Here is a 26,577-nt window from a genome sequence, read left to right as displayed (position 1 = left end):
TTGCAGAGGTGCTTGCTCTTATTGGTTAGATTAAAGATGATCCCAACATGTTCAAATGTTAACAAAAATTTTTGTTTTGTATTACCAAGTTATGAAACAGCATCTGCGAAGTGCAGAATGATAGCGTATTTGAACGAAAAAGCCGCCAAACACATATCTATGTAAAGTAAACAAGCCCCCCGCTGTATACCTTGTTCGATAGTTCCGATCTAGTTCTAAATTCGACAGATAAGGTCTATTTTGTTCTCATTCCTTTTCCTATAGTTCCGAACCAGTTCTAAATTCGTCACCTTAGATATAGATTTATAATGGAAAAAGTGAAATAAAATAGTTTTTTTTTTAAGTAACACATTTCGCTGATTTTGGACTGAGGGGTATCTAGTTACGATCGTTTTTGGCGATAGAGATCTAGACGGCACTGGAAATTTGTTTCGCTAGTCCGCGGTTTGCCTGCAGGGATGCGCATTGATTTTAGTTGTGTGTGTGTCTGCACTGGCTATAAGCTAAAAGGGTGAACTGGCTGCCCAAGAAGGGGTGTGAGAAACCAAAGGCCCAGCGCAGACAACTACGTTCGACCGCTGCAAATGTGCCTGTGTCTAATTACATAGATGCGTATATATGTACGTAGGTACGTAGACGCGCATACTTGCATTTCAGTTGATATATAATCGTATATACTAGATATTTGTATACCTGCGTGCTTTTATGTCGTTGCAGCACTTTACGTGAAGCATTGGTCATTAAAATCGAAAAAAAATTAAGAAAAAATGGAGAAGAAACCTATTTTCGAAACGTAAAAAAACGGATTATAATAACGTAAAATATGCGTACTTGCGTATGTATGTGTAAATGCCTTGATACCAGCGAAATTGTATCAAGATTTGTGCATTGCATTGCTAAAGGGCAACAGAAAAGGAATAACAACGACCGAAATTATGCGAAGGACATTGCTGCGAAGAATGACAACTGACAGCGAAACGGACGTTAATTTAATGTGGCTTCAGCTGAGCACAACTGACCTAGAAATATTTTGAGAAATTATGTCAGCGAATTCAAAAAAAAAAATCAGTTTGCTAAAGTGAAAGGGTTATTGGTCGATTGCTTAAAGCTGTGTACTTTACGCTCCATACATATGTATATTTTTAAAAATAGTATTCTAGAAGACATATGCTTTTTTTGACAGTTTATGTAGTCAGAAAGATAAAATCGTGCATACCTCTCAGGAGGCCATCTCCAAAAAAAAAAAAAAAGAATTTGACATAAAACTTGTAAGCAGAAGTGTTTTATTTCATAAAAGACAGTTATTATTCAATATTCTAATGCCCGGTTGTACCAATGAATCTTAAATTTATCAGCCTGTTAAGATTTAAAATGACGCAATTTTGGAAGGAAAATTTATAATTTTAAATTTTGTAAGCTCGCTAAGTTTTAAAATTTTTTGGTGAATCTGGGCATAAGAGCCGTTTTCTCATAAAAGTTTTAAAATTTATCAGCTCTTTAAACACAAATTTTTTTTCTGAAAAATCATGCTTTAAGGGCAGATAAATTTTAAGATCTTCTTGAGAAAACGGCCCTTTAGTACACTAAAATTTAATAGGCTAAAAAACTGCATACACAAAAAAAAAATTCTAAAAAAAAATAAAAAAAATTTAAATTTGTAATCTACAAATTTTACTCAACTCCACTGTGATTTTCTCAAGTTTTTTTTTTTGAGATGGCATATTTTCAGAAACAAATATTTTTTTTATCAAAAAATTTGTATGTGAAAAATTTTTCAAAAAAATAAAATTTTTAAATATTTCATTTCATAGAGAATTTTGATGTGCGAATGTGTGACTTTTTTTTTAATTTTTCCCTCTCACCGTTCTCGAGATATATGGAAAACTATTAACCCGATTTATTTTTGTTCTTGTGCTGTAAAATTTTTAAAAATGTATTAAGCAAGCTCAAATTTCATAATTAGTTATTATTTATGTTTATGCATCAACCCTAAAAATTTGAAACAAATCAAACACATGAAGTGTGAACCCCGTCCATTTTGGGATGGAACGCCCCATATATACATATATCCATAGGGTTCTCGGAAACGGCTCCAACGATTTTGATGAAATTTTGTATACAGATAATGTTTTGGACTTTGAGGTTATCTGAAAAGGCATTATCTCCGAGAAGACTCGTATAAGGTTGCCACCGATTCGAAATTGGTTACAAATTAATTGAAACATCATAATATGGGTATCAATTGGAAGGTATTTTAAAGATCCCTAATTCAAAAATATTTTTAATAGGGTTGCCACCTACTTTGAATCGCATGTTTATTTAATTTTTTGTTTAGAAAAAAAAAGGTAAAATATTACTATTCATGGGTACCAAGAGAAGGTTCTTAAACAATGCTTTCCTTAGGATAAGGTTGCCACTTATTTTCGATCGCACTATGGATATCAAATGAGAACTTTGGTCAGAAAATATTTTCCATCAGAATTGCCACGTTTCTATGTAACACTAATTTTTATTTTGTTAATTTCAATAAAAATTTTTTTTTTATGTATACATAGTACATAAACGCTGAAGATGTATGTCTGCGTGTGGGCATAAAAAATCGTTTCAGTGAAAACAACGATTGTTAATCCTAAGCCAGAGGAAGTGTGGATCATTTCAACTGACAGATCATTTATCATTAAGGTGAACTGTTCATTAATGGAACAATTTTTAATTTTTTGTGCAAGAAAAGTTTGTTCCCTTCGTTGACTTAATTCGCATAGTTATCTTTCAGTTGTTTTTTGATTAATTTTGATATTCAAAAATTTCTAACTAATGAACGCTATGTGAAAAATTTTATTCCCGCTTCCATTATTCGCGAATAGAAAATTTGTGCCCGTTTCGTTCTGTTAGAAAGTTCCTTTAGTTTCCAAATTGTTCTTCGAGAGAAAGTTCCTTAGACCATTGTTCCCATTTAGTTCTTTTCCAAAACGTTCCGTTCTCCCATTTGGTTCTCACAGAAATATTTTAAAATAAAAAAAAAAACAAGATTTTGTATTTAAGTCGACCTTAAACCTAATACTAATTCCGTATTATTATAACTCTTAAAAATAATGAATAAATCAGCGATGGAACAATTGGCTGGCGCTTAGAGAAATATGCAAATAATTTAAAACCGCTTAATATAAATTTGAAATCACTTTGTAGTTAGTAGTATATATAAATATGTATATGTATTGTAAAACACACCCACAACTTTCAAGCTGGTGAAAAGGGCTGTAATATTCAATATTTCATGTAGGTATAGAAGGGTATTCCATTGAACAAGTGCGCTTTGCAACAAATGTTGAAAGAAACCACACAAAAATCTATAAATTTCCGAGTTAATAGAGTTGTCACAGATTTATGATTTTTTCTGTTCAAATACAGTGAATCTCTTTCTATTGAATTTATAACTGATTTCAAGCGCTTCACAACCGGGAAAACCCTGAACTAAATTCGCGAAATTTAGCGCCTGCAAAATATGGAATATAGTTATAAAAATAGCAGTCAGTAATAAAGATCTCTATTGCAAGTGCACACATACATATAAACATGTATACCAAGTACCGGTGTGTATAAATACAGTTGAATCTAACGCATTATTCATGCGAATTGAATCGTTTTTCATGGAAATTTGTAATTCACACATGCAATAAAAGATTAGCCATATTTTTTTTTTTTTAGCATCAATGAATGCAAGCCGGTGGAGGGCTGAGCAGCAAGAAGAAAGGGGGTGAGCAAAACAGCAGGGGGCGCAAAAATTCAACGTAAAACATTAGACACAAAGTGATGCGATTAATTAACAACTCAGCTGTCAATCAGTTAGCACATTTTGCAATAATGTCTGTGAATTTATGTGGATATTTAGCATACATCTAAATATGTGCGTGTAACTATGTATGTAAACAATTCATTATTTATATTCAAATAAAGAAATACGCGTTGCGCCTATGTCAATAAGGTGTTGATTAACAGACGAAAAACTTGGTATGCTAAATAGTGTCATTTGGCAATGAAAAATTAAAATAAAATAAAATAAAATAAAAACAAAGAAAAAATGAAAGTTACACAAATAAATTTATTTAAAAAATGTACATACATACATATGCATGTGTAAGCATATGAAATTTTGAGTAATAATTTTAGCTTTTACGTTAACTCCCCTAAACAAAAAAAGAAAAACTAAACAAAAATAAGCAATTTTGCACATCAACCTTAATAGCAGCGCTTAATGACGTAAAAAACACATAGGGCGGTCACTAAATGACAGGCGACTGACAGACTGCTAAAACTTACGCGTACTAAAGAAACAAAATGCAAATTAGCAGCATCAATCACTGGCTTACGAGGCGAGCTACTGCTGATTTCGCAAAGTGAAATTACGCAAAGTGTCTTTGGGCTCAAAGGGAGAAAATTGTTAGTTGTTTGAAATTTTTGATTGGCGCAAAGTAATCGAAATTACAAAATTACGCTAAATATAGATGTTGAGAAGTGGAAGAAATAATATGAAACTTTCGTATAATTACACTGTGCGACAAAAGAAAAAACAACACGAACTGCAATATTGGACAACCCGCCGTTTTGTCCCTAAACGTAACGATTTTTTTAGAGTGTTGATCTAAATTATTTGCAAAAAAATCCCGTAAAAATCTACATTTACTGAGAGTTACGTTAAAGTCTTTAACAAATTTTTCATGATCTAAGATTTGAGAATAAGCATTGAAAATGTGGATAAAACCAATAAAATTCTTCCAGAAGAATAATATCCGGAAAGCCACTAAGAAAAGCATTGTTTAGGCTAAAAATTAAAATATTTCGACGACCAGTAAAATGTGTAAAAGTTTACTAGGTATGGGTTAAGAGATTCGACGAACCAACAAAAATTTTTAATTTGCTTTTCAATAGTTTAAGATTTTGTTTTAACAGGTGAAGAACTGTTTGCACGGGGAAAGTAACACACAACCACTTTGTTAAAATTTAAAATTTTTGGTTAAGTCGAACAGTTTTTGTTATTACCTTGAATAAGATTTTATTTATTCAGATTTATAATTTATAATTTTTTTATCAGATATTTTTTAATATTGTTTGTAAAAGTTTATATCGAAAATTAAAAAAAGAATAGTTAAAATCGAAATAAGTTTTGTTTACATAATATCCGAGTGGGTTTTACTTTATTTTATTTTATTTTATTTTATTTTATTTTATTTTATTTTATTTTATTTTATTTTATTTTATTTTATTTTATTTTATTTTATTTTATTTTATTTTGTTTTATTTTAACTCAATTTTACTTTACTCATTAAATTTCTTTACCGTGGCTCCGTTAACCAATCCGCATAGGATATGGAGAAAGTGCCCGCCGTATCCATGTTTATTGCCACGTTGTCAGCTTCTCTACTTCTTTAATTCGCCTTTTTTCCTTTTGCCTGCTGCATATACTTCACGTTATCGTTGTTGTTGTTATTGTTGGTATTTTTAAATGCACTTCCAAATTCCTGCCAATTGGCTAAATAAAATTGCACCCAAAACAGCTTATTTTCTCTCTTCACTTTCTCTGCTTGGCGACGAGTTCGCAGCTTAAGTCTTTTATATTTGGTTGCTGCTTGTTTTATTCTTATATTTATTATATTTTTATTTTTTAACACTTCAACGAATGTCACTCAGCGCGAATTCAATGTAAATTCATTCAATTCATACCATTTCGATTCACTGCGCTGTTTTCTTTGTCACTTTATTCAAATTTTATTTTGCATTCCTGGAAATTTCGTTACACACGCAATCGATTGTGCTTTTTGCTTCAGATTCTTTTTATTTATTTTAGCATCTTTCCAAGCTATCTTCATTGATTTACTTTTTTTTGTTTATGTGGGTACTGTAGTCAGCCACTGTTTGATTGATGAATGTAATGCTGAAGGCTTAAATTTGCTATGATTATTAATTTTTCTAGGTATGTATATGCATTTATTTACATAGATACTATGTATGTAGATATTTATATTTGAGCGTTGGCATGGGAAGCACTTGTCACTCGCGTTATGTGGTTAGTTGTTAATAAATTTATTTGTATTATTCATAATTCTATTGCTTGCCAACAGCGTAAATAGGGATTTTTTTTTGTAAGAGACTGTCAATGAATTGTTAGTTGGCGGAATTAGTTGCCAGCTTGTCGTTGCTTGGTTGGTGACTAATTTTATTGAATATATGCTGCCGTTGCTGTTCTTGTTTTAAAAGTTCATTTGTTTTAAAAGTTTACAACGAAGTTTAAGTTTTTGTTTGCGCGGTTGAAATTTAGTTAATTCTCTACAATATTCTCTATATATGTATATATACAAGGAGCAGGCAGCAAAAAAAAACTAATTTTAAATAAAAATAATTATTAAACAAAATATGTTAGTACTACTAATGTCTCAAAGCATATTATTTATGTGAAACAGGTCGTGACTTTGCATAAAATAATACTCTTCGCTACACAGCGATAATCAGGTCGATATTGCTCTATGCGGATTTGATGTGGTCGACTGCTTATAAACAAGACGCAAGCCCAGAATTAACCGCAAAAGAAAGCGGTTACATCATATATTATTTCCTCCAAAAACGTACATCGTAGCCGGGTAGCCATCGCCAGACTGGCCACGAATGGGCGACTGCATATCTATTGGATGCCCGGCCATAGGGGTGTGCAAGGAAACGCGATTGCTCTAGCTTTCAAACTATATATTAAGATTGGAGGCTAGAGCCTTCATTTTTACAAATTGGATTTTCTAATGAGTCTAACACTTTTAATTTGCAAAATTATAGCTCTTAGCTTATACCAAAGTAAAACCATCATGCCGACATTTTACGTAATGAAGATTAAAGTAAATTGGAGCGATAAACTTTATCTTTTTTCCCCGAAAATGCAACAAAGGCTACATTTCCAGCACCCTCTGGGAGCGATTGGAGGGAGAATCTATTATTTGAATTGTAGCCTGATTGCAAGCCATTTTCAGTGATGACTACAAATGACAGCTCAAAGTGGAAAGTCGGGTATACTCGAAAATAGCTTCACTCAACCAAAGCCGCAAGGTGGCTGATCGATTATTTACTCTACGCGCGAATTCTGGCTGAAGCAGAACTTTATCGAAAAGGTTAATAGAAGATGGATTGTAGAGGCCATCAGTGTTGCCAAGGTATTTCTCCGTAGATTTAGTGTAGTAGTGTTATTCTGGACCATTAGGAAGAAAATTAGGGATAAATATCTTTAGCGGTTTTTAGAGATTTTTTCAAATACATTTTTTTTTTCTTTCGTAACTTTCGAATAGTATTATATTACATGTGTGTATGTATTGAATATACATATTTATTATTAATTTAATGTGGTAAGACAAAAGTACACAAAAAGTATTTTTGGTTCATGGTCAAAGACTAGCCAGAAATCCAGTGTGTTTAAGTTTTCTCATGCCCGTTGATCACAATGATATCAACATAGCGTAGACCGTTTCAAGCTTAGAAAATTTGCTCCCTAGCTTATCATTGATAATATTGACGATTAAGACAGTACGTTCGACTGCAGCATTCGGTAATGGCAGACTCAACAGCCTAAAAACAAGCTGCAAAATGTTGAAAAATGTTTATTGCCTCCAGTATCAGTGAATTCAATGATATTTAGGGTTTTTTTTTAGAGAAAAATGAAATGACTTTACGCTGAAGTTAATTGGACCATCTGGCCACACTGGAGCCCATGCACAAGACAGCATGACTTGTCTGGCCTGAATTAGTTTAAAAAAAATCTAGTCCACTTCTATGACTGGTGAGACCACTGCTTCGACATGTACTAGGAGGGACACTATAGCCCATTGTTTGATGCGAACGACGCATGCCAAAAGAAAATTCGGCTACAGTCGAATGGCTTCGGTCGTAGTTTCAGCGGCGATTGGAAGGAATTTAGAGTACAGAGCGTTGTTTATGGCATTGCTCCGAATTTGCGAGGGCCCATTGACATTCGTACCATCACTAGTGTGTGTCTGAACTACTTACTTTAGCAATCCCAATTACCTATTTTAGTAAGGATTGTGCATGGATTAGACAAGGGTTAGAGACATGAGCCACTTAACAGTAGTAAGGGTTTTTATTTTTTGGATTTTGAATTGTGTCGTTATTGCAGAGGACCATCGATATGTAGATGCTAGCTATGATTTTATGATCTTCACTTCAACGAAGAATTCGTTTCACTTCTAAGGAAAGCAAGAACGTAAAGAGCCTCTGGTATCCAAACAGGGCTCTGGATATCTAATTAGGCCTCCTCAAACAATGAATGAGGGCAGCCACAAGAAAGTAAACCAATCAAGTTAAGCAACTTAAAATTTCCAGCGTAATTACTAATGTATGTGCAAGCATAATTATAGAAAGTTGTATTCAAACTTTAACTATAAATATGAATTTTTCGTTACAGTTGATGCTAATATTAGCTACCTGGTAAACCTGACTAGACTTTTTTGCCCAAAAGTAAAATTAGACTTAAAGGCTTCTTTTAAAAACAGCCTAAAAGTGAAAACAAGCAGACGAAATTGAAAATTGAAAACAAACAAACGAAGAGACAAAGTTATCACAAAGAAATATTTTAATGACCTTATTCACAAAAATAAAGAAGGGTTAAAAAGATCTACAAATTGAAGTTTTCATACATATTTCAATTTAAAGGTTTATACTTTTGTAAGCCAACATTCTGGGCTCAAGTTGAAAATTTATATGAAAAAGGTATAAGCCCGAAACAGTAGCAAAAAAACCCCTATTTATTTTGGTTTATTTTTTATTTCACTTTTTTTATTTTTATCATTCAAGTGATTTATTTTTTTCTTTTTTATAAGGGCTGCAAAGTGCTCCAAAATTCGATGCGGTACGGTTCAGTGGTTCAAAATTCTTAGCAAACCCTTGCACCGCTACAAGAACGGGTTCATGGGTAACTCGGAACCACTCGTTCAATTCGTTTCAAGTGCTTAACTTTTTCTTATTCTAAGTGATACAAATAAAAAATAAATAAAATAAATAAAATTTATTTTTTATAGGGTTCGCTGTTTTAACACTGTTAAGAAATAGTTGGTGGTGGTTTCAAGTCGCTCTAAACATTTATTCAAGCGCTTAAAGTTTACAATAGATTATCTAACTTTTTTTTAATTAAAAGATTAAGTTTTCTTGACAAATAAACAAAAACTGTATATAAAGAATGTTGAATCGACACTCAAATCTGGGCTTAGAGTTTGTTACCATCAAAGCTTGAAAAATGCTTTAGTGGATTTTCATTTTGAACCGAACCCAACCATTTTTTGGAGTGGTTTTCTGTTCGGTTTCGGCATTTCAAAATAAACTTAGACTTTGTTGCTTTTTCAATTTTTCCTAATAAACAATCGTGGTACAAAGCTCAATAAAAATATTAAAAACAGTAAGATTTGTGGTTCGATTCAAAACTGGTTTGGAGCACTAGTTTTATTTTGCTTTTACTTTTATTTATTTATTTTTTTTTTTACGTATTTTTTTTTGTATTAATATATATATTTTTTTTAAATTTTTTTTTCTTTCATTTCATTTTATTTAATAATTTTTGTTTTCTTTATTTATTTTATGTTTTTTCATTTTTTTTATGTTTTGTTTCTTTACTTATCTTATATTTTTTTATTTTTGTTTTGCATCGTATAAAAATATTTTTTTATATCTAGGTATTTTTTGCTATTTCTTATTTTGTTTTGTTTTATTTTTATTTTTTTTATATTTGTTTGTCTTTTTATTTAATTTTTAATTTTTTTATTTGGTTTAGATAATTTATTTATCCATTTCATTTTATTTTATTTCATTTTACAAGCGTTCCACTTTATCACACTTTATCTTTATTTATATCTTTATATACTTTATCACACTTTATCTTTATTTATATTTGTTTATCTTTTAATTCTTCTTTCCAATTAAAAATCTAAAATTTACAAAAAGAAGTCGTTCGCCAATCAATATTTTTTTGTCATCCAACTTGAAATGCTCCAATCAATTGCTCTTCAAGTGTCAATAGCGCTGCCTGCTCCAATTAGAGCACTACAAATCAAAAAAAAAATAAAAATCAGCAACAGCAATATCGCCAACAAGCATCGACACAATAATAAATCGTCATAAATATCTACAATTTCATATTAGTATGTATGTAGTACTAGTTTTTGTTTCTACATTCTTTTTTTTGCTGTTATTATGATTATTATTTGCAAAATGTTATTGTTTTTGTAGTTGGCGTTGTTGATGGTGGTGGCAAACAATTAATGAAACAAGTAAGACCGGAGCGGGTCAACGCAATCGCGCGCAGCAGAAGCAACCACCAACAAAGGCATTGACTGGCTGGCAGGCAGGCAGCACCGTTACATGCAGCAGCCGATGCGACGCGCCCATAAGCGTGGCTGGCCCAACTGGAAAATCCCGTTGACTTGTTGACCGGCTCACTAGCTGCCAGCCTGCCAGGCTGCCTGCCTGCCTAGTGAGTGGGCTAGTTAGCGGCTAGACCGCTCATTAGCTGAAGATGCCGTAGCAGACGCGCATGTTGTCGTCGTCGGTTGACGTTGTCGCTGAGCTGATAGTGCGTAGTCACTTGTCGTTACAATCGCTGTGACGCTTATCAATTAGTTTTTCCTTTTTTGTGTTTCAATTTTTTACAAATTTAACTTGCTTTGTATATTTTGTTTTTTTTTTTTGCACATGAAACTTTTTATACAATACCAATTAATCGAGCGCAAACAAAAAACCTAAAACGCGCGCGCGCTGACACTATCAAATCGCATACACATGCATGTATGTATGTACGTACAACAAAAATACGCGTTGGCGTACTCGCGCACCGTAACTATGTTAGTAAATATTTGAGTAAACTCGTATTTGTTGCCGTCGCTGCCGTTGGTGTTAGCTTTGCGACTCGCCATTCACAACTGAAGACCACTTTGCGCATTCGCCAAACCAACAACCAAAAATCCAACAACTAACAACCAAACGGTCAGCATGAGCAACAAAAAAACAAACGCCACAGAGGCAATCGTCAAACCAGAGCCAACAGTCAGCCGCGAACCAACCAGCCAATCTACCTGTCTGCCTTCCAGCATCCGTGCGAGCACGTGCGTGTGTGTGTAAGCGTGTTTATGGCGAGTGTGAACGTGTGTGGTGTGCGCGTGAATGACGTGAATTGGCTGTTGCAGCGCGCTCGATCGCGTTTAGTACGCGCCTGCGCAACAGCCCCAACCAACCCCAAAGCAAAACACAGAATTGGCGTTGCAGCAGCTGATTGTTCGTGTTGATTGCAGCGCATTGCGCGTTGGCGTTGACGGCGAATGCACCTGCGTTGCATTGGCGTTTATCGACTGCGCGCTCTCAGCTTTTGTGCTCTCACGCTCAGCGTAGAATGCATTGGCGCATGCGCGTGGCTCCCAATTGAGTTTTTTTCTTTCTTTTTTTTTTTTGGTTCGCGCAACCTGTGTGATGCTGGTCAAACAGAAATTGGTTCGATCGAATCGATATAGTTTGGTGATTGATTTTCGAGCTGATGCGGCTTATATGTAGCTACGTGTCAAGTATGCTGAAGATGCACTTGTTGCTGTCACATCTGAGGAAGTTATGCATGTATGGATGTTGTGGTTATTTTGATGCGTATTTTTTAAAAGCATGCTGTTATTATACAAATGATATTATGTATCGCTGGCTTTGCTCTTCTTGAAACAGTGATTCTTGAAACAGAGGAGCCGTTTGATCAAACAGATTGTCTAAGAAAACTATGATCACAGCTTTTTGTAGGCGCGAAGGAGCCATACAATAATTATGATGGCTTACCTAACACACTACTACCACTACACATCCAGCTTTCGAATTTTATTTAGCTGAATATGTACGGAATATCTTGATGCCACCATTCACTCGACGAAGTTTTTTTTAAAACCAGACGCTCTAACGCCATCCAAAATGTTAATGACAGCACAAGGATCGACTTTATTATTTAGTTGTAAGTCATTATCTCAGTTACAAAGTGAAATAATAAGTTGTTGAATAAATCCGACTTTCTTCTTGTCTCATTGACGGTTCTATTCTGTATCAGTGACAAATTCTTGTCACAGTTTTTATTACGGAAAAACATATAGCAGCATCTACATGTAGAATCAGCAAACATTACAGTACAGATGTTTAAGTTTTGAAAAGAAAAAACGAGTAATCGTGTGTGAAAAATTACACTTGAATTCAAAAAAAAAAAAATTTCAGTGACGGAACTTTTAAAAGAAAATTACATTTTTAGTTTACATTTAATTTTATGAATTTTATAGTAAATTAAATCATAGAAATGTCGCAGTGACGCTTTTTATGTGAAAAAAAGAAGAGGTTAATTAAAACAAAAAGCTTTACATGCTATTTTGTTACGCAGATAATTTCCAGAAATTTTAACAAAAAAGCTTGTAATTTCAATGAAACTTTGTTGATTTTTCTAATTTTTGCACAAAGTTTGGAATTTGGATTTATATAGTTTTTGTTAGATAATGAGTTCTACTTTTACAAAAAGACTTATCTAAAACAATTCAAATAAACATAGCGAATATTATATCGCACGTTTAATAATATACAGAATTATTTCGAAATTTCAATTTTGTGGGAAATCGCAATCAAAGTTAGATCAATTCATACAGTTGGTATATCAAAAGGCAAATGGATCGACACATATATATTTGCCATTTTTAGGAAGGTTACTCATCTCCAGGCTGAACATAATCTCCTTATCAAGCTTGTTAATTGTATGATGAAATCTCCAAAAAAGTAAATTTTGAATTACATCTCTATATTATTAAATATAGTTGTTTCTTTTTAACTGAATAGTGAGTAAATTATTACTCAGCGGAAAATGGAGATACATATATATTTGAGTTAAACATTATATTTAAAATAATAAATTTCTAATCATTTGAAAAATTTTCAAATCGGTTTTTTTTTTAATTTCCAGGAAGCTTTGAAATAAAATTTTATTACTTCATCATAAAGTTTCAGTTTGTATAAGTAAACATCGTCAACAACGGAGTAAAATAATCCCCTTCAAATTTATTTTCAAGCTCTACTGAGGATACGTTAAATTCGCTTGAATGGATTTGCCACATATATTCACAGATACTAATACATGAAAAATATGCGCAAAACGTACATTTGGCTCAAAGCTATCTCCTTTCGATTGCTGAATCCAAACACATTGCGGAGATAGGTTACTGCCAATATAGAAGTATTAAATATATGATGAAAAAGTTTAAATTTGTCAGTAAAAAATTGTTTGTCACCGATACAGAATTGGGCTATAAGAAAGAATATACCCAATACCCTTCTGGTATTTTGAGGAAACACAGGGAGGTGCCCTTGTTGCATTCGCGAAATAAAATATATAACTTTTTAACTAAAAAAAAAAGGCACATCGTCGATACAGGTGTGTCGCCAAACTAAATTTTCAACTCACATATTCACAGCAGTAGTTTCCCCAAAATGGCATCAATAACTCCCAGCAGCTCATTTTTACTCATTGATACTATTAGTTAATGCGTATAAGAATGCAGGACTTACCTGAAATTAAAAGAAACAAAATTTATAAGAATAAAAATATTTCCAGAAAATTAGTTCTAAAACAAATTAAAATAAGATTCAGTGTATCGCCAGCTTGGTTATAGTGAAAAGTCTTGTTTTTGTGAATACTCAAATTTTAATAAAGAAAGTAAGATAAATTAAAAATGAATAAAAGTCAATCAATAATCATTATATTAAGATAAATATTTTTCGAGTCATCTATAATTATTATTCAAGGACTTATATTATAAAAGTCCTTTCATAATGATTATCAGAGAGATAAATATTTTTAAATCTTCAAAGACTTTTATTTTAAGACTTATATTATAAAAGTTTTTTTATAATAATTATGAGCGCGAAACAATTTTTTAAATCTTAAAAGATGGGACTTGTTCACAAGCATTTCGGGATTAGTTGGGGCCTAGTTTGGAGCTAGATGGAGACCAGTTCGGGACTAGTTGGGGAGCACTTTGGGACCAGTTGGGGCTTGGTTTGGGACCCGTTTGGGGCTTTATACACAATTTTTTCGCATTCATAATTATTATCAAAGGCTCAAAATAAAAGTCTTTGAAGACATCAAACTGTTTATTTCAATGATAATTATTATGACAAGACTTTTATAATATAAGTCTCAAAATAAAAGTCTTTTAAGACTTAAAAATATTTATCTCGCTGATAATTATTATGAAAAGGCTTCTATTATATAAGTCTTAAAAAATAGTTATCGATGACTTTAAACAAAATTCTCACACATAATTATTATCAAAAGACTTTTATAATTCTTACGAAAATTTTTATGACTTTTTTAAAACGCTACCATGATATAATTCTTATTCTGGGTGTCTGGTCTTAATTCTGTCCGTTTATATTCAAGCAAAGGCAAATTTAATCTAAGCCCAAAAGATGCACAGTAAATTCGATGAGACAAATTAATTCGAAATCGTTTAACTAGCATCGAATCCCTCTGATTGGCATAGAGTTTCGCTTTGCTTTAAACACGTAAAATGTTGTATTAAATGTTTTACCAAATACTTGAAGAAAATATGTACCGGAAATAACGATTTTTATGACCGATTTAAAACTTGTATGGTCTAAGAAATTAAATCTTAAAATTATGGATGTAATATGATCAAAAAAATAAAATAACTAATAAATAAAATTCAAAAATAAAGATCAAAAATTAATTGAAAAAATATACATCCAAAAATAGCAGTTAAATTTGATAAAAAATAAATACAAAATATAAAGCATAAGCTAGCGGTTAAATTTGATCGGAAAATATAAATGCAATTTTAAGGGTTACGGTCTCCGAAATAGCTACAAGAAGTGGTTATTCTCCCCTACAAATTTTGTAAAAATATAAGTACTAAATGTGAAATAGTTAGTAATTTTTTATACCAAATAATACCAAATTCTCAAAGTTTAAACCTTATTTCATTATTTATCCTTAAACTAAAATATTGAAATAACTACTTATATATATAGTTAATTTGTGTGAGGAATTCTTCTCAACTGAAGCGCCCTTCCCCAAAATTGGTCAAGTTAAAAAAGAATCGGTTATAGATATTCTTAAAAATTTGATACAAGTGTTAAATGAATATGACAGAGACATTATTTTTAATATATGTATTAAATTCGCCATACTGGATCCGTCATTTTAAATTTAAAGAATTAGTGACCAATAAAAAAATCATAATTAGTGGCTGCAAAAGGCTGCCAGTAACAAATTTCAGGTAAATTCAATCATTTTCAAAACTTTTCCGACATACTGGATTCGCCATATTGGATTTAAACTAAGCCACTCATAATTTAAAAGTAAACATGTTTACCACCTTGAGAACGCTGAATTCAATCATGGAATTTGTTTGTTATAACTTTCATCTTTTTGTTTGAAGTTAAAAATTCGGGTTCTTGTAGCTTAGGTGCATATACATAGTTGATTGGATTTTCAAAAGTGAGATGTAAGTACCAAAATTCGAAATGATATTGTTTGAAACTTATCTTTTCTTTATTTACTTTTGAAAATTTTCATTTAAATTATAATTCAACCTATAACAGAAACCACATAAACAAAAATTTCAAAGCTTGCATACAAATTACTCACAAAAATTAATCAAATCGCAAAAAATTGCCATCAAAATTGTCAACTTTTTAATCAGAATTTTGTTTTGGAAAAAATTTCCGGTATGCAGTTTTGCAGTCCATTCAATTCTAGTCTAATAAAGTGCAAGCTTCAAATAGCTAAAAATTACCGTAGATTTGTGAGACTTTTTTTTTGTCGAGGGTGTTGCGCATTTTCTTCCATGTAACGCATGAATAGAATCTACACAAATGATATTACATACTTTGTTCACATGATCGATGAGAATAAAAAAGTCGTTTTCTGAGGCTGAAGGATTACTTACAAAAAAATCACGGAAAAACTAAGGAGATTTTAGCATATTTGCAATATTGCGGCAAGGTTCGAAAGCCGGTTTAACAATTTCCATAAAAATTGCAATCTATTAACAGTTCTTTTCTGAATATCTCGCATTTTAAAGATTGCGACTCAAATTTCTAAGAACTATTACTCCGCCGATCTTATCATCTTATTAGGCACTGTCTAATTGGTGGCCGGCGGATTCGCTTAACAATCGGCATTGCTGGAGGATATGACAAAATCCTACCGTTGGTATAAAAGTGGGTATTTATAGGAAAATTATCAAAACACCAAGTTCAAACCGCCTTTAGTAAACTCAGGGATTTTCTGTACGCTTGTCATAATTTGAAAAAACAGACAAGCATATGGCAATCTTCAGAACTCGCGTAAAAAGACCGTTGTAATTCCACCAACATAATGAATTCTCCAACAATTCAAGACTTTGTAAATCGCATAGCTCCACCACAAGAAATTCCACCAATATTTCTACGAATTTTCGCAAATTATACATAAAATCAACTGAAACTGCAACTAATCAGTGGGGAAATCAAATATGTTGCTTTTACTGTTGCTGCAGCAAGCGGTGCCATTTTAGCGCGTGCGCTTGCCGTGGCATGCCACAAAACTGTCAACACACGGCGCAGCAGACGTAGTGGCGTTGGACTAGCTTTACATTGTTGTTGGTTGCTAGCCCCTGTTGACACTGCTGCCACAACAACATACCACTCAGCTAGCTAGCTAGCCGATCAATGTGCAATAAAAAAAAAAATTAACAAAATCGAACTGCTGCGACTGTCAATGCCACACTGTACAAGCGACGACAAGTGCGTGCAAATTTATGAACTAGCGCGCATGTAGCTTTAAGTGTGTACCTATGTGTGAGCTTGTTGCACGCACTTTTTAGGTCATGCCCGCGGCGGTGACTGCCCCAGCAAGCTGGTGCTGCTGTTGGTAATGCTGGCAACATTTGTGCGCCGGCCATAGTGCGTTAGTCGATTTCAAACGGTGCTTTGCAACCAATTTTGGTTACAGTGTAAAAACAACAAAGTACTGCAAAAACGCAATCAAATGAAATGAAACGAGTGAACACTAAATATGGTTGTTTCGCGCTGGAGTGATGATGTTGATGGCCAATGTTGTCAATGTTGCAAATATTGCCAATGTTGCGATGTACATATGTATGTATGTAGATGTAGTCAATATGACCAAAGGCAGCCGTTGATGGCAGTGACAATGATGTGGTTGGTGGTGGCAGCACACAAAAAGAGGTTGGCAATGGCTGGCTGGCAGGCTAGCAGGCGCTTTGACGATTTGTCGCGCACTAACTGACTAGCAACAAAAACTTTTTTTCATTGCACGCATTACTTGGAGTATGAAAATGTTGAATGTTGTTGTTGTTGTTATTACTTACAGCAGCAGCGCACCTGATTTGACCACAATGCAATTGCTGGTGGACTTGCTGGCCGGCTGGTTGGCTGGCTGGCTGGCTGGCTAGCTGGCTATCATCGCAATCACCGCCATTATAGCGGGAAATTTACGCAAAAGACTTTTTACTCAACTTGGTGACAAAAATCACAACAACAACTAACCAATACATAAGCAGATTGCAAATCCTTGCAACAAAGAGGGCGGAGGAGGAGCGTGCTCGACGCAATGGTTAACATTGTCTGCCGTTTGTCGATGCATGCTTGTTGTTGCCGTCTACAATGAAAGTTAGTGCAGTGAAAAAAACATAAATAAATATGAAAAGCTTAGTGGCGCACATGCAAAAATAGATATGTACATTAGGATGCATCAGTATTCATGTAAAAAATCGGTACGACTTTTACAATGAAATTACAAAATTTATTATCTTTAAGACTTGCACCAAAATAAATATTTCGGAAAAATATTTAGGTTTACGATAGCTGTATCGATTTGAAAATAAAATAAGTTTTTCAAAAAAGCATATTTTATTTTTTCCAAAAAATCACCTCCGATGATAGAAGTATTCAAGTTTAAGAGGTATGCAAAGAAAAAGTTTAAAAATTATATCAACAGAATCAAAATAATAATGCAATTTATGGCGCTATTTTTACATCGGTCCAGCTCACGTATATATTAATATTTTTCCGAGATATTTTATAGTTCGAGTGGAAGACCCTCAATTTTTTTTTCGTGAGGCACTCTAATGTACATATAATTATGTGCTAGGCCAGCAACTAACACAAAATCGTATAATCAAAATACAATAATAACAATAAGCGATTTATTGGCGCGATAACTGTGAATATATATGTAGTAACGGTAAAGAAAATAATTTTAATTTTTTTTTTTTTTAGATTTCGAACGTTGACGAGTGTGCCTCCAGGGAGTGTTTCGATTTAGGCGCTTGTCATAAATAGCAATTATCTGGCATTGCAAGCGCTGCATACGAGCGAAAATACTGACTGTAAAGCATTTAAGTAAATTTAGTAAATAACTTAACTCGGGTCGTTCGCGATACCGCATGAGGTTCCCTTATAGCCCACTTGGAGCTTAGCAAAACAAAAAAAAAATGCATAGTTTTCTAACATCCTTCGCTTTGAGGTCATTAAGATCATCGCGAAAATAACTGCCACGAGGTTTTGCTCTCCGTTTTGATAGAGCCGGGAAATAGCAGAGAAGTGCAGCTTGGACATCGGAGAAAATGTATGTGTGTTTTTAGTAGTCCTCTGTTAACCGTTTATTTTTAAACCCCTACTTGCCTAACTTTTCGTTTCTTCTAAATTGTACAAAAATTCGGGTGTTAAAATTGTACGTAAATTTTTGCGCTTGAAAGTAAAACCTAGAGAAATATTTTTCATGTTTTGAAAACTAGGCAACTCTAAAATAGAAAATAAATTATTGGTAATTTTAAGACCATACATATATTCTTTGGCATTTAAAAACTAGACACGCATTTTAGTAATTTGCAATTAACACATAAGTTTTTGCTTATTTAAAAACTGGACATTAGCTCATTTAAAAAGTAGAAATAGTTTTTAAGCCATTTAAGAACTTTTTTACATTTACAAACTGGACATAAATTTATGGTACCTTAAAAATAACAAATAAATATTGGCAATTTAAAAACTTAAATTCAGTGTTTTCGGCTATTACATTTTTTTTGTTGTCTAAAAACTGTATAAAAATTCCGTAATCTTAAAACTAGATATAAATTGTTGGTCGTTTAAAAGCGTGTTCACATTTCTGATCATTTAAAAACTGGGCAGAAATTTTTTGAAAATAATTTTATGCTAACTTAAAAACCGGACATAAATGTATGTAATTCAAAAAGACGTAACCGACATTTTTTCAAAATTTCTAAAAAAAAAAATATCGCTTACATCGTTTTGGTGGTTAGGGCTCGATACTCTAGGAATATTTCTACATCAAAAAGAAAATTTTGAATAAAATGTCGCTTACGTTATTTTGGCGGTTAGGACTCGATATTATCGGTAGGTTTTTACGCTAAACTCGACATAAATTTGTCATGTTTTTAAAGTGCCACCACTGTAGTTGCTGTTGTTACACTAACGCGATCCTTGCAACATGAAATTCAATATATGTATGCAGCCACAAGTACTTAAAAGCTCGCATATACTATATGGATGTGTATATACAACAAGCATATGTTTACAAGCATAATAAGCATATCTTTCAGTGTAAGCATGAAAAGACACACGCCGGCAAAATATTTTACAAGTATACACACATACATATGTTTGCTGGCATGTCGGTAAAAATATTAAGTCTCCGCTCACGCCTTCTTGATTAAATAACAGCAACGCTAACAACCACCTCAACGCTAACGACTGCAGTAACGACAATATTGTAACCATTATCAGCAACAATGCAACAGTGCACTCAACCGTAACCAGCAAGAGCAAAAAGGCAAAAAAAAAACTTAATGTAAATTCCAAAAACAAAAGCAAAAACAAGCATACATTTTAGTCAACTCCATTTCGATCGAATGCAGATGTATCAATAAAGTAGGTGGGGCGCTGCTGTGATTGCCACACAGCCACAGCAGCGGTGCGGCGAAGAGTGGCTGAAGGCAGAATTTTGAGATGCGGGCGAGCTTTGGTGGTTAAAAGTGAAAGTGTGTGCCAAAGTGGTAACAGCAAACGAAAAAAAAATAAATACGAATCGAATCAAAATACCAAACAACCGCGCTCACCGCAAGCGAGCGATTGGAGGCTGCTGACTGCCCGTCCGCCTGATGGTGGTCGACGCTCGTCGTCCATGTCGTCGCACCTGCGCTGCATACACAAAACGGCACATTGATTCCGTGGTCACACGCTGCGGCTGCTGCCACCAGAGATGTTGTTGTTATTGTTGACTACAATATAATGCACTTGTGGCTTGATATGCCTACATCCTCCACTCCACTTGCGGACATATTAAACCACAATGAAGGTAATCTTCTACTCAGCCGTCGCTGCAAGCACCACCACACCACTCCCTTCTACTTGCTGTGCATAGCCTTTATAGCTGGCTGGTTTTTAGTTAACGCAACCACACTTTATCGCCGCTTGCTTTGTCATACTTTTGGGGTTTTCTACTCTTATTCCCAGCTCCTCTTCTGTTGCTTCATTACATTGAAAAAAAAAATGGTACAAACATCCACCATTCCCCTCTTAGTGGCTGTATTAAAAATTAATTTCGAAATAAAATATTTTATACATAATGCGGATACAGTGTTGCGTTGTGTTGTTGTTGCTATATTTAAAAGCATTATTGTAATTTTGGTTGGTACTGTTACTGTCAATGTTGCTTTTGTTGTTGCTTCTGCTGCTTTTCTGACCACGATGTCTGCGGCGTAAGGTTTCGGGTGTCAGCTTGCAATTTATCACCATCAATTCAATTTATTTTTTTTTTTCGGGAGACTTACTTTATACATATACTTGATAGATGTATGTAAATATATACATATGTATGCATGTACGTAAGTGCAAGTGCATATGTATGTATAGCCCTCTGCTAGTTGCTACACCGCGAAAAATGAAATGACCTAACTCTAACATTTTTACACGGTGCAATAAGTGTTTGAGAATCGTATAAAAGGTGTGAAAAGAAAAAAATGTTAATATCAGGGACCGTAACAGTTACAACTTTTATTTAAAAATCACTCTTTTACAATTATTTTTTGACTTTTATTTAATTAGTCTTTAAATAACAGTTTTTTCTGATTTTTATTTTATAAATCAAAAATAGCAATTATTTTTTATTTTTATCTAAAAAATCTGTCATTAACAGATATTTTTGATTTTAACAATTATTTTTTGACTTTTATTTAATTACAGTGAAACCTCTCCTAACGGACACCTCTATTAGACGGACATCTCCCTTGGGCGGACATTTTTTCCTATACCAAGATTTAAGTATAAATTTCGGAATAAATTACTCTCTCTTAAGCGGACACTCTCTTGGCCGGACGCGGACAGTTATTTTGCATAAAATTGACACAAAAAACTATTGAGCGGACGCGCAGCTCTTATCAACGGACATTAAGATTTCTTTTCATAACAAATCAAACAAAAACCTCCGTTGAGCGGACGCCAACTCCTCATAGGCGGACTACTAAATGGAAAAAGGGGACTTCCCGCATAAAATGTGATTGTTATGCACACATTTAGTTTGGTTTTTGCAGTGCTTTAGGTTCGTTATTTGAATTGTCAGAAACCCTTGGAGAATCCAATTCCAATTCTAATGAATTTATAACAATAGATAATAATAAATACATCGACCGAAAATTTAGATTTCTGGTTGGATTTTGATACTGATAAAAACATGAAAACTATTGATGAAAAAGGTACTGACACTGAAAAAAAATTAAAAATAAAACATACGTCAATCGACAATTTCCCAGTTTTTTATGTAATGAATCTGTGGTTTTATGTAGTTTATGAACTGAAATGTAATATTTATTTTTATTTTGTTATTACTTAATATGTACTTACGCACATAAATGAAATATGCACTTTTGAAAAAATACATGCAAATTTTTGTTTGAACGATGTAATATCAATATCCTTTATTCAAATAAGAGATAGTGACTGTTCAATTAATCAAAACATTAAAAAGTTCTAAAATAAGCTTCCCTTCCATTGAGCGGACACCTCTCTTGGGCGGACAAATAACGACTGACGGTGAGTGTCCGCCCAAGGGAGGTTTCACTGTAGTCCTTAAATAACAGTTTTTTCTGATTTTTATTTTATAAATTCAATACAACAATTATTTTTTATTTTTATCTAAAAAATCTGCAAATAACAGTTATTTTTGATTTTTAAATTATATATCTTAGATAACAGTTTTTGAAAACTTTTATTTAAAAAAGTCATCAATATGAATCATTCAATGACTTTTATTTTTAAAATCACACTTATAAAAGTTATTTGTATAAGTCGCAGTAAACTTCTTCTTAACTGCGAAAAATAATAATGACTTTTATAAGTACGATTGAAAGAATAAAAGTCGGTGATTTATTTTTATTTATGACTTTTTAAATAAATTAAAGTCTTCAATAACTGTTATCTAAGACGTATAATATAAAAATCAAAAATAAAACTGTTATCTACAGATTATTTATATAAATATCAAAAATAATTGTTATTTTGGATTTGCAAAATAAAAATCAACAATAATTCTTATTTTTTTTTTAATTTTGCATAAAAATTAAAAATAAAAGTTTATTTTCAAATTTGATTCTCGGGGAAAAAAAAAAATTGGTATGTATCACTTAGTTGTAGAACATTTCTTTCATAGTGAATTTGTCAATGACAGTTTTCATCAATAACTGTTATGTTCGGTCCCTGGTTAATATTCGTAAATTCCACCGTCTGATCCTCTTAAAGGCAACATGAGTTTTGCCCACTTGCAGCGCCACGAAGTCTTTCAGTCATTGGCGAACAAAATATTCACGCAGTTTACGACCGCAGTTTCGATGGCCGAAGGATTTCGAAGGCCATAACTGGTTGCGGTGTGAGTAATCTCTGGTCCAAGGCCTCTCTGCCAAATGCTCAGATACCTCATTACCATGTACTCACGGGTGACCTTGCACCCAGAGTAAAAACAAGCTCGTTATGTTTTTCGATATAATTTAGTCGAGACTTGCATTTCCGAACTAGTTTGGGAGTAGTCAGATGCCTTGAGTGTAGCTTGTCTGTAACTACAGTCAAGTAAACTACTGGTTTTCCACCTATATGTTCCGAAGCATAGTCCATGGCCTTGAGAACTGCAAATATCTTAGCTTTAAATATCAAGTCAGGATCCCCAAAACTGAAGTTAAGATTGTCCCCGTTACTTTCGATACACATTTCTCAACCCTGCGCCAGTTTTTGGGCCAGCAATAAATACTCTTTAACGTGTAATCCCGGGCTGAGTATAGGGATTTAGCCAGCACTCAGCCACAGCTGCAGAGAAAATAGTCTGTAATATCTACAGGAAATATTTACGTCCACAGTAGGTCGCCGATAACAGTTATATCAACTATATTCGGTCTGGCAGAAAATACTTGGTGTTGGCTGGTGTCAGTATTACACCAATGATTCTCATAAGCCTTTTTCATCGTTTTGTCCATGTATCTTACCGCCGATAAAATAGAACTCTCCACGGAACGGCAGTTCAAAAATTCATCGGCTAGTTCATTGCCTTAAGCAGGCCAACATCCCGGCACCTACATGAGTTCAAGCTTGTTCCATTTTACAACTCAGTTCGGCGTCAGCTTAAATTCTGAAATATTCTTGGAAAGTTAAGGGCTGTTTTAACCAACTTACCTGGCTGTTACTTTAGACCCTAATTTAATGTATGCGCCACCTTTCGCAAGCAAAAAACTATCTTAAGTAACCAGTTCCACTTTCAGTTCTGGCCCTTTCAGTATAGAAAGTTTTGAACGAGTTCCTCAAAAGAGTATATGGATCTCTCCATTGCTTCCTTGTAGGTCTTCGAACTCTCCGTGTCGGTAACTCTGATCATCGTAGTCGCAATTCTAAGGAATGCAAACGATACACTCTCTTTGTTGCAATCCTTGGATCCCAACTCCCAAATTTGTAGCCCGTTTAGCATAGAAACTATGATATTTATCGTGGTTCCACGCCACCATATTGCAGCATAAAGCATATATTTACCCAAAGCATCACAGCCGGTATTAGCCCTCATGTCTTACTGATGGTTTTCCCTGAGACCTTATACATACAAACATAACTCACTAAGAGATTTTTCTAACGCTACGGCACAAATATCATAAGCTTGGATGTGAATTACCGCTAATAGGAAGTCCACTATCAGACGAAAGGCGAGAGTACACTGCTCTAAGGGCATCGTCTCTCAATCTCTGCTAGGTTTAGAAAGCCATTTTTCTGCCCATGAACGGCGAGAAGTTTTCTAGATTGTGATTGTTTCTTTGACTCCATTCATTCTGCCCGAAGCGCGCATAAAGTCAAAATTAGCGTTGTCAAGTGTCCCTGAGCATTTGTAAATAGTCCCATTATGTAGTTTTCTGTCTATAGCCGTACAAGATTTACACGATTTTCTACTCTAGTATGCATGTTGGTGAGTTAGACAGATTGGATTGAAGCCTTTTGTAAGCGCATAATCATCCTACGCCGGTTTGGAAATAAAGGCTAGACTAAATTTTTTTCATAGGGTTTGAATATGGCCAAATCTTAGAGAGGCTCTCCACTACATTTTAGCATTTTCTGGTACATACAATATGGGTCCGTAGACCGAAAAGTAACCAAAGAGGCTAGAGAAATCCTCAGTTTAGTCGTGCTATCGGCGCAGCCTAATATTCGAACCAGTCCTCCACATTTCGAATTTTTAATGTCTCATACAGAAATACCGTGGCTATATACTAATTTGGGTAAGTTCAGAGTTCCACCATGAGACCGCTTTTCTCTGCTTGCGTCTTCATAGCGGTTATATATACTGTAGACCACAATTTCTGTTGCTGAAGACATACTAGACATATTGAGCTCTTTTAACTTAAGCATAGTCTTACATAACTATTGTAATATCATTTCTAATGGCTTAAAAAGTGACACCAGCTCATGATCTGGAGTACATAGAGTATATAGAATCCCGTCGATTTTTCAAGCCGATGTACTCGCACTTCTCAATACCATGGACATCGTTGTGGAAAATAGGTGGAGAAGAGGGCATTTAAGGGTCTGTTTCCACAGCCAGCTGCAATTTAGACATTAGACTGCCCTCTAGCTATTTTCTCACTAGCTTGGCATTACAATTATACACTAAATTATGCTGGAGAGCATAACGAGCTTCTTTTTTTTACACTGTGTTATAGCACAATAGCCGTTAATGATCATCTGACCATTTGGCTAGAGCTTCAACACGACTATTTATTTTTTCTGCAAGTTACTATGAAGGTTAAATAAGTTCTCAACTAAACTGACAAAAACTGTTAAATAAAACACTTGTTAGAAAATTTATTTTCCAGCAACAAATCGCAACTTAGCCTCTACCACTTTAATACATTACATAAATCCATAATCAATTTCATGATGCGTTGAAGAATTGCAGAATGCATGCATATATGTACAATTAAAACCAAAGTGGTCAGCACTTTAATGATGAAGACAGCAAAATAGCAACAGTTATGTACCATTGCAACAACAACAACAACAAAGTAGTAACAGAAGCTGCCAACATTATGCAACCAGAACAGCAGCAGCCAGCAACAACACATCGAATGCTCATGCTGTCGAATGAATGACAACAACAGCCAGTAATGAATTCCTCAAATGTGGGAACGAAAGACTTAAGATGCGAACTTAATTGAATACATATTTTATACGAGTATGGCTGATGCTAAATAAGTAATTAGAAAACAATGCTGTCAAGGCATGCTGTAGCATGAAATATCACAAATAAATAAACAAAAAATTTCACAATAAATGTTGCATATTAAATGGATTATTTGTTGCAATTTTAAATGCATAATAAAATTAAATAAAAATGCGAAATAAATCAAGAGACGAGCGGATCGCTGGCGATGGCAGTTCATTTGCATAGAGTTACATAGCCACACATATTTACTTATGTAAGCACTTACGTTTGTATGTATGTATGTATGTAGTTTTGTACTAGAGAGCTGCTTAAATGGTTTTATATTGCCTATGCACTTGTGCAAAGCTACTTGCTTTAGCAAATGATCATGACAGAGAATGAAGAGAAACTCATTGCTCATTCAAAAGCAAAACAAATCTATTTCGCTTTTATGACTCTTCCAAAGAGACATGATTACATACCCATTTGTATCCATCTATCTATCTAAAGACAGCAAAGTAACAGCGATTGCAGTAAAATGAATAATTGAGTGTGCAGATATTTTGGAATCTATTAAGAACAATCGGTGAACATTTTTTTTCAGGATTTTCATGGTCTGTTGGCGCATTTCTGGATTTTTCGGACTTAAGAAATTTAGTGGGCTTTTGGGAATCGATTTATACTTTTCGGACTTTAAGGAATAGGAATCTCTTAGAGCTATTTAAAAAATTTTGTTATTTTCGGAATTTGTGTAGATTTTAGAGATGTAG

At 33.7% G+C, this 26,577-nt stretch overlaps 1 protein-coding gene across 16 annotated transcripts in view; it reads right to left on the bottom strand.

Annotated features, from left to right (window-relative positions):
- Positions 1 to 26,577, bottom strand: part of grh (grainy head) — a 364,785-nt gene that overhangs the window by 209,270 nt on the left and 128,938 nt on the right. The window contains exons 1-2 of one of the 16 annotated variants that reach the window (XM_017615088.1): positions 10,750 to 10,966; positions 5,335 to 5,936 (exon numbers count right to left, since the gene is read on the bottom strand). The exons of 13 other annotated variants lie outside the window; for them this stretch is intronic. In XM_017615088.1, coding sequence (XP_017470577.1) covers positions 5,335 to 5,390 — 56 coding nt within the window. In that variant the 5' untranslated portion in view covers positions 5,391 to 5,936; positions 10,750 to 10,966. Of the gene's footprint in view, positions 1 to 5,334; positions 6,209 to 10,749; positions 10,967 to 26,577 lie in introns of those variants that run through there. 2 more of the 16 variants (XM_017615245.1, XM_017615166.1) reach the window with 2 other exon arrangements.

This window comes from Rhagoletis zephyria, unplaced genomic scaffold, assembly GCF_001687245.7.
Source record: "Rhagoletis zephyria isolate East Lansing unplaced genomic scaffold, Rhagoletis_zephyria_1.1 Rzeph_scaffold_00001, whole genome shotgun sequence".
NCBI lineage: Eukaryota > Metazoa > Arthropoda > Insecta > Diptera > Tephritidae > Rhagoletis > Rhagoletis zephyria.
This window is presented reverse-complemented; position numbering and strand designations above follow the sequence as displayed.